Source organism: Bidens hawaiensis, unplaced genomic scaffold (genome assembly GCF_021521415.1).
Source record: "Bidens hawaiensis isolate Kalapana, Puna unplaced genomic scaffold, B.hawaiensis_p1.1 tig00032814_1, whole genome shotgun sequence".
Lineage (NCBI taxonomy): Eukaryota > Viridiplantae > Streptophyta > Magnoliopsida > Asterales > Asteraceae > Bidens > Bidens hawaiensis.
The window spans coordinates 67,247-77,576 of record NW_027495608.1 but is presented as its reverse complement, the minus strand read 5'-3'; the positions used below and the strand labels follow the sequence as shown (position 1 = coordinate 77,576).

The window sequence follows — 10,330 nt, the reverse complement described above, 5'->3', positions numbered from 1 at the left end:
AAGAAAAGATTTAATGTTTTGTAACAAATGATTGATGTTTTATATTCCGCGAAAAGTTTTAATAAACTCTGATTTGAAGAACTGTGTTTATGAGTAAATCCGACGCTAAAGTAGGGTCACCGGGTTCGGGGCCTTACACGATGATGAAGACAACGACGACGATGGCGAAGACGATGAAAACGACGACGAGGACGACGACGAAGAGGGCGAAGACGACGACGACAACAACGACGAATAGTTTTTTTTTATTCTTGTAATATTTATTTAATAAAATATTATTGTTATTTGATTATTCTTATTAAAAATTAAAAACAAAAACTGTAAAAGTGACTGGGCGCCACGCGGCGCATAACCTCTGGATGTGGAGAGTTATGACTACAGCCTGTTTTTGTACAAAACCATAACTCTGACTGGGCGTCACGTGACGCATAACCCCTGGATGTGGAACTTTATGACTACACATGGTCTAAACGTAATTCCTTTTTAAACTTTTATTACCTTTAACATTTTTAATTGACAAATTATTCTCTTCAACCCTTTTTTTAATTTTTAAGTCTTTTAAAATTTCATATAAAAAATATCAATTTCAAAAATAATATACTGTATGAACTATGAAGTCTACATGTAATATTAACAAGACATCATTAATTTATTAACTTATATATATTGTGTTATCAAATCGTGTTGATAGCATCATTTTAAATAAATGGACCATGTCAACTAACTGATAACAAACTATTTTTCGATCATCCGATAACATATAAGTTGGTAAGAGTTGTTCAAAGTATATTATTATAGGGTTGGTCAACTATGTCGTATTGCATGTTGATATTATCAACTCAAATTCGACTCAGATATTTATTTGTGTTAAAGACATTAGCTTTAACCTAGACACATCTAAGCTATGCAACCTGGATAAGTCACGTATAACGTGTTTATCTAAACGACTGTGTCAAACAAGTTGGATGGTCGTAAGTTAGTTAAACAAGTCATAAACTGATTGTTTGTCATGTTAAAAAGGTCATATAGTGGTTCAATTTATGGTTTATATAACTTTTAAAATTAAAATTTTAGTAACTCAACTAATATGCGTGGTGTTTAATTGTTTATTAAACGTGTTACTAATACTTGCTATAAGTTGTAAACTATACTTTCTTAAAATTTTCAATTTTACAAAACTTTCATATGTTTACTTTTTGAACCCTCAAGTTTAATTGCAAAATTTGGTTTATTAAACCGTTGTCACAAAAGTTTAACTTAACTTTAGTCTCACATATTTATTTTTTTGGTCTCTCAACTTTGTTAATGAGAATTATGCTATTTCTACTTGCATATTTACTTTTTCGGCTTTCTACTTTAATAATAAAACTTTTGCTACCAAAATTTTAACATAACAAATCAAACCGATACCTGTTGACTTCCCGCTACATACCAATTACCGGTAGCTATCTTCTGAACTTGTAATACATCTAACCCGCTCCCTGCAACACACGGACAAAATACTTATTAAAATGTTAAAAAAACCTCCTTTATTATGAAATTATCTGCAATTTGTATTAACTGAGCTGATAAAAAAACGCAATAAAACAAAGTCAATGTCTCAAGTCATGTTGTATGATGCGGATATTCCAATAAACGGCATATATTGATAAGTTGTACTCACGTGACCACGAAGTGTGCAGCACGTGGTTGACTTTGTTGGCAAAAAAACATTTGGAGGATAAGTTATTGATTATACCTACGTCATTGCTAACGTAGTACGATTACATACGAAAGAAAACTTGGGTATTGAATGAGTCAAATATAGCTTGGTGAACACGTTAGTCAAGGTCAAATTTGTAATTATACCATACGTCCAAAATCTCAAAATATATAAAAACAAATCAAACTGAAAATTTATAAGAAAACAAATTATTCAAATAAAATACAACAAAGTTTTGAGAACTTTAGTATTTAAGGAACGATGTGGCATTCAAGAAATTTAGACTGAATTAGACATAAGAAACATTTGATATATGACGATATTTTGTATTTCAGGTTATCATGTACCATTCATATATTCGTAGAAGCAAAATGTAATTTTTCTCTAGTCCTAACATGTTGTTAGGTCTAATGTTTTTATAAACCCGTCTTTCAAAAGAATCACAGAACAAGACCGTTGTTAAACTTGATAGAAAGTATAATGTCATATATTGCAACAATAGTGCAAATAAACAAAAGAGCAAGGCCGTTGTTAACTTGATTGAATGCTTGATTGGAGGTGATGTGGACGTTCAAAACAGGACATAGGGGAAAAATGGAAAAGTTTATCACTGTTAACTTTTATCAACATATTGTGTTGCTATATGTATTATAAAAATTTAAGGTTAATTTAACTATAGCATTACTATAAATTTTATAAAAATTTAAGCATGTTTGTACCGGGTGCAATCAATGGGGCATTAGAATCTTTGACAATGAGGCGTCCCGTGTCCAAAATTATGTATACAATAGGGCATCTACAATTACAACAGGGAGTCAAAATTCCGTGATTTTTTAATTTTTATAAATAATATGTTTTTACCATTTTCCTTCGTACATGTGACAACTCATGGTGACTCTCACGCTTCATAGACACTAAGGCAAGACACATATATCTTGGCCAGACATATATCTTGTACATTGGACTTAATGCTTGAGATTAAAAAGGCGATGTATTTTAGGCGAAAGAAATACGACCAAAACAACAATTCTGAACAAACCTCATTGACCAAAACAACATTTTACATAAAATTAAAAACATGATTAAACATTACATAACAAAAAAGCACCACTAAACACCATGTCTTTATAAGTGGAATGGGAAGATTCATCCAGTTTGGGTTGTGGAGGAAATAAAATCATGGCTTCCAAACTTCGTTGGGGTAACAGTCTCCTCTTGTTCTGGTGACTCGTCCGGTGGCATGTCATGCTCGAAGTCAGATAACCAGGCTAGAGAGGAAGTTGACTCTCAGAATTCAAATATTCCTTATGTATTTTCGAAGTTGTTATCACCGGAGTCGGCTTCGCCGGTAAATCTTGTGGTCAATGAAAGGATGGTAGAGTCAGAGGTCTCGGCACTTGGAAAGTCGGAAAAGCTGGTAGCTACGGCAGGTGATACGTCTGATGAAAAAGGGGATATGTCAAGTCAGGAAGATGGGACTTTTCAAGATAATGGGGCAGGGTTTGTCAAGGTCAATGGCTTGAAGGAACCCCAAAAAAATTTGAATGATACGAATGACCCCACCACCTAAGTTGGATGGGTCCCATCTTAGGGTTAATGTGGAAGATCATGTGTGTGGTCTAGAGGAGGATCCACTTCTTACATCTCCTCCACGTAAAGGTGGGCCTCCTAACACAAATGGGTTACAAGAGGATTTGATAGGGGATGATTGGGCCTTGAGTACATTATTTTATTCAAATGGGCTACTCCCTCTAACTCCAAAGGCTCAAATTATGATTGATCCGGTACTGCAAGTTGATAGTGACCCGTTTAATTTAATGGAATTAATTGAACATGTGGGTAGAGAAGAGGTTTTACTTGATCTAAACAAGGAGGTATCCTCCGAATCGGTTTCGAACACATCAAGAAAAAAGAAGCAGACTAAAGAGCTGAATAGTAAAAGAAAAGCACACCCGATTTCGTTGAAACTCAAAGACAAATTTTGGGTTAACAAATCGATCTCATCAACTCGTCTTATTTCAAGACTTGATTTTAATGATGGCAGCGAAACGGACAGCTTGCAAGAACAGTCTATGATTAATAAAAGGAAATCCAAGGAAGAGATCGAAAGGGAGGTCTTGAAAACGATTGAAGTCGGGGAAATTTTAGGTTGTCTGGTTATGGGGCAAGAAGATATAATCCGCGGGATGATTATTGAGGAACACGAGTTTAGGGTAAACTATGAATATGTTATCTTATAACATCAGAGGTGCATGGGAGGAAAGGAAAACGGGTGGAATTTGGAATCTAAAGAGCACAAGAGTGATTGGAAATCTCGGTGCAAATTTAATTTCGAAAATTTTCCTTTATAAATGTAGGTTTGTGTAGTTGGGTTTCTAGGTATGTTCGTTTATACTTTAGGCTTCTTGCTACTTGTATGAAGTCCTTTTAGTTCTTTTATAAAATTTGGCCTTTCAAAAAAAAACACGTCTTTTGCTAAGTCTTTCGCGAACTCTTTCCTGTAACACTTCAGCCGCCCGAAGAACATCTCCAGTAAGATGATCGGTCCTAGCACTCAAGATTTTCAAATCTTTGTGCACGTTTGATTCTTGTCTCATCCGCATCATATCTTGTTGTACCTCTTCACATGTGCCAATAAGTTTTTCTAACATACCCACTGTATTATCCATCTTGTCATCAGACAAACTTGATGATGCTGTTCGTTTCCCTTTATGCCTCCGGGTCGGGCGTTGCTCTTCGGGCGAATCCAGCTCAACATTCTCCTATAAGCACAAATTATAAAAATAAATATATAATTATATACAAAAAAAAGTAGACAGAATTACAAATTTTGTCCTTTAAAATAAGACGAATTACGGTTCGTGTCCTTTTCTAAGTTTCCTTGCAGGCGGTGTACTTTAAACATTTTTTTCCTGCACGTTATGTCCTTTACGCTAACTGGGTTAGAAAAACTCAGTTAAATACCCTCACGTGAGGCGCATGTGAGGGTATTTTAGTCTTTTCGGCTGTACCTGCAAATTGATAACACCTTCTCCTCATTTCTCTCTTCTTTCTCTCTCTAAGCCACCACCATCACCACACCATCATCATACCACATACCACAACCACTTCCTTCTCTCATCCTTCTCTCTCTATGTTCTACCACACCATCACCATATCACAACCACTCCTCAAACACCATCACCACCGCCACCATAGCTTCGCCACCAGCACCATCAAACACTTAAAACTGTTGCCCCTGTTCATCTTATTTGTACCTCCCAACTTCATCGATTTCTTGAGAGCTGTTTTGATGACCGAAGACAGTACCGGAAGTTTGGATTTTGACCGGATTTGTAATTCATCATCAACTCCCTTTCTTCTTAAATCCGGCACCATCTCCGGTCACCTTCTCCGGCGAGGAAGACGAAACCCTAATTAACTGCAACTATCATTCTTGTTCGCTACATCTCGCTACATCTGGATGGGTCGGGTTCGGGTGGCGGCAGCGGGGTTAACTGGATCTGGGTTTGTGGATCTGGGTTTGAGATTTTTAAGGGTAAAAGTTGAAAAAGAAAGAATTTATTGTTATTGGATGGGTAAACTGGATCTGGGTTAAAGGGGAGGTGGATATGGCGAAAATCATGAAATTTACATCCGACTTGTGTTCGATTTAGCGGTGAACGGTGGTGGTAGCGGATTTGGTGAAAGGGGAGGTGGATATGGCGGTGAACGGTGGTGGTGGCTGGTTGCAAAAAAGGCAGTGGTTGCCGGAGGTTGGATGGGGGCAGGTGATAACACCGTATCGAGGATCCAGTCCGTGAGTATGAAGAATAATGATTGCTGACGTCACGAATTAATATCCGGAAAGGATTACCGGAGTTAGTTATCACCGGAGAAAGCAGAGCAGCTTTCCGGTGGTTTAGATTAGAGAGAGAAAGAGGAACAGTGGAAAGAGTATGGAGTCAGAAAGACGAAAAGACAAAAATACCCTCACATGCGCCTCACGTGAGGGTATTTAATTGAGTTTTTCTAACCCAGTTAGCGTAAAGGACATAACGTGAAGGAAAAAAATGTTTAAAGTACACCGCCTGCAAGGAAACTTAGAAAAGGACACGAACCGTAATTCGTCTTATTTTAAATGACAAAATTTGTAATTCTGTCAAAAAAGTATAAATATTAGCTAAAAGTATAAAATTTGTAGTGTGAAGGGTAAAAGGGTAAATGTGGTATTTAAACAAGAAAAATATTAGCTAATACACCCAAAATAATTAGCATAGCATATTAATTGGAGGTTTTATTATTAAAAAAACAAACCAACCTCTACATTTCTCTCCGGTGTATGTGAGCTACCAATGCTAGTATCATCTTTCATTGGTGTAAGCAGCACCGCCGGCGTACGGTCGCCGGAGTTCGAACGGCTACGAGATCTGAGAGGAGACGGGGTAGAAGAATTAGGGTGTTAAGACAAATTGGGCCTAATTTTTTTATATACCATTGTTACCAATTACCAGCTTGTTTTTGAAGCCCAATGGGCCAAAAATTTTATAAGACAAATTGGGCCTAATATATTGCAACAATAGTGCAAATTAACAAAAGAACAAGACTCTAAAGTTTGATTGGAGGTTTATCAATTATCATTGTTAACTTTTATCAGCATATAAACATATATTGTAAAACTTACTTTGACTATGGTGTTGATTTGTAAAAATTTAAGCATGTTTGTACCGGGTGCAATCAACGGAGCGTCAGAATTGTTGACGATGAGGCGTCCCGTGTCCAAATGTATAAAACAAGTAGTCAAAATATTGTTCGGATTTTTTATTTATAATATTTATAAAAATAATACGTTTTTACGGCTTTTCCTTCATACAAGTGACAACTCATGATGACTTGTCATGTGTCATAGACACTTACGCTATGTTCCCGAGTTAATTTAAGGGTGAAAATGAAATGAATGAAAATAAAAATATTATTTTTTTCAGAGGGTTTTTTTAAAGAAAGAAAAAAAAGGAATTTAGAGTAAATTGTGTTTCTAGTTTATTGAATAAAGGAAAAGAAAACAAATTGAAGGAAAACAATGAGAAATAAATAGCAAATTAGAAGAATATGTTTTCTTTCTGATTTGAAAAGAAATAGAAAGAAAGGAAATGAAAATAAAAAAGAAAAGAAATCAAAACAAAAATTTTTATTTCTTTTCTTTTCTCTCATTAAGTGAACTAGGGAACAGAGCGTTAGGCAAGACACATATATCTCGGCCACACACGCATATCTTGTACATTGGACTTAATGCATGAAATGAAAAACGCGATGTGTTTCAGGTGAAAAAATAATCAAAACAACAAATCTGAACAAACCTAAGTGACCAAAAAAGTTTTGGGTGCGGTTGGTTTTGGACTATACATCAAATACTTGTCCTAGCCCCAGTGCCATTGTTTGATTTAAAATTTAATTAATTATTAACGTTGTTGCTTATCTTTTGAGTTTTAAGTCTTGGTGTTTGATTTGTAAATCAGTTTAGAAACAGGCAGAGAGGACAGAGGCATCAAAATGAACAAGTTTATGGTTTAAAAGGTTCATTTTTTGTACGGGTTTTAGAGTTAGGACTTAAGGTTGGGTCACATCATATTGACCCGCAATTCAACATTTATACGCAATTAATGCGTTACTGATAGTCTAAATCATAATAAAATCTAGGTTTTATAAACTAAAACTAGATATGGGACAATTTTAAACAAATACAACCCGATTTCCATTCACTTATTTTTTTTTACATAACTTAAATCGACTCATTTTTACCAAATATATAAAACTTATCAACTCTATCTTATTTGTTTTTGAATGTACACATTGGTTTTGTTTTTGTTTGTGTTTTCCCCAATATATTCAAATTATTGGGGTTTTGTTTTTTTTAGGCTTTTGTAAAATGATCATCAAGCTAATGAAAACTTTCGCTATGATTAGTAATACAAATTATTGGGGGTCTTTATGTCAATGCAAATGTACTTTTTCTTAATAATGACTAAACAAACTAGCAATCAATGCTTTCCCATTTCATACAATAGACAAACACTTTTGTACGTACTCTTTTGGACCTTTGGTCATGTTCGATGCACGTTAGTAATGATTGATCAATATCTTTATATTATGTAATTAAGGTGACAAATGGGTTGGATCAAACATTTCATAAATACTCATATTTACAACCGGAACGAACATCTAAAACAAATATGTGATCCAGACATCCAAACAAATTCGATTTATTATCTGAAACAACTTTGGTCCAGAAAATTAATAACACACAGTCACTTAGCCAAAAGCTGATAAAAGAAAGAGTATCCATTTTATGCAAAAAAAACCTTTACAATGTAAATTGGCACTTGGTATAGTACCTTTATAGATTACAAAATTACACAACTTGTTAGAACACATAATATCCGTATACAAGGATCGATGTAATTAAAGTCCTTATAAACGACTACACATAGAAGACACGTTCTTGGGAGTAAGCCTTTTGAATACTCTCATAACTCTCCTTTTTCTTTGATGCACTCGCTAACAACGCTTTACGTCCTTTAACGTCAGAGTTGGGTCACGAAATACGCATCCTAACAAGGCTAATGGCAGTACATGTTTAAAGATCATTGTAGGCATGGTCGACTCCGTCTGTCAGGTGGGTGATAGCAAAGGGTCCAAAACATTGAGGGCCCAAAATTCAACCCAATAATCTTTTCAAAACATTCAACATATGTAAAACCAATTAAAAGTATTTAGTCCAACCAAAGCTAATTAACCTTCTAATTATAAATAAAACCTAACTAATATTTAATCTAAAATCACAATAGCTGCAAATGTCATATCTTGATCCTTTAAAATGACTGAACGTGGGACAATTCAATGTCCGCTTATTCATTCACAAATCGGTTAGAGCTCATAAATCGAAATCAACAAATCCAGTTCACCGCAATCCGATTCATCTCAACAGTCAACTCCCATCTCATTCTATCATCTCAAACCCGAAGTTAGTTATTTTTCAAACGTTTTATTTTGTTAACAAAGTCTTTAGATAAATTTTAGAATCAAATTTAAAATTATCTCATATCCTGTCATAGATTTGCTATTGGTGGATATACTGAGTACGATGATGATGATGATGATGATGATGATGATGATGATGATGATGATGATGAAATTTAAAATTATGTTGAATTTATTATAAGTTGATATTTTAAGGACCCACTTTTACTAGTCGAAAACCGGATCCAAAATCTCAGCGTAGACCTTATGACAAACATGATACATCAAAATGAGTGTTGACATTTTATTGCTAGTTTAGGAACATAGGATTTGCAAGACATGTTGGAGTACTTTGTTTAGCTTTATCGAACATCAAAGAGCTCAAGATAACTTAATTTTTTCTTTGCTTTTAAAGAATGTACAAATACTATTTTAACTTTAGTTTCAAGAATAATCAAAAAAAAGTTTACAAAGCTATATATTAACAAGTAATCAAGTAACATGGTCTTGGTATAACTTTACTTATAAAAAAAAAGTATATATTTCTTTAAAAAAAGAATAAAAACCACTATCCACAATAAAAAAAAGAAAAATAAAAACCCCAATAATGTTCAAATAACTATTGTTCTTCACATATACTCTCAAGACAAGGCCTCCAATCTCCACCATCAACACTCCGGCGACTTCTCTGCCTTCTAACCTTCTTCTCCGCCACACCACCACCTGAAACACACACCGTCTTGATCTTCACACTCTTGTCCACATTTTCCCTCCTCTTTCTCTTATTTTCCGGAACAGAAGAAGCCGGTATCAAAAAATAAATACCACCTCTCTTGAGTTCCGAACTACTAGACAATATCACTATCCGCCTCACGACACCGTGTGTAGTCGGTTTGCTTAGCACATATTTTGGGTACTTGGTAAGAACCTCACCCACGGTGATCGGGTGTGTGATCTCGTCAACTACACCGTTTAAATGAACGATTCGGATCAAGTCTAGGGACCCGAAAGGAATTAGACATGATAAGCAAGGCCTTAAGGTGTTTCCCATGGTGAGTTTGGAATATGTGAGTTGGTGGTTTGAAGGTGTTCGTGGGGAGTATTAATATAGGGAAAGAGAGCGTGCAAATAATAATATGGGCGTGGAGATGGAGTATTATTATTATATTGAGGGTGGACGTGGAGTGAAATTATGAAGATATCATGGCCGTAGTTTTGCATGTTTCTTGGATTGTACATTTTTGTAGTTGTAATCTTTGGAAGAGTGTATTTTAAATTTTATTTTACTTAGTTTATTTTTGATATTGTAGCACGTTTGGATATTTTAAACATTAAAAATTACTTAATATCAGAGACTATAAATTTTAAAATTTAATTTGCTTTGTGGGCTAACTTAACGTAACTAAACCATAATAATATCCCAATACTCTCTCACAATCGGAGCGAAAGCAAATCAAATGGTCCAACTGAAAACAATAAAAACATAAAAAGAAGCGGCTTCGATCTCGGTCCACATACTTTTCTATTTCTTGTTTGCACTTAGCATTGTTAACTAATGTTCACCTATTAATCAATTAACGTTTAAATCTTAATTAAGTAATACTTATTGTTTACTCATCCATATATAAATAT

The 10,330-nt window shown here is 34.7% G+C and overlaps 1 protein-coding gene across 1 annotated transcript; it reads right to left on the bottom strand.

The window, feature by feature from the left end:
* Positions 1-9,317: 9,317 nt before the first annotated feature.
* Positions 9,318-9,749, bottom strand: LOC143584127 (uncharacterized). Its single transcript, XM_077066243.1, has one exon. It carries the CDS (start codon positions 9,747-9,749, stop codon positions 9,318-9,320), a length of 432 nt encoding a protein of 143 aa, XP_076922358.1.
* Between the last annotated feature and the right edge of the window lie 581 nt (positions 9,750-10,330).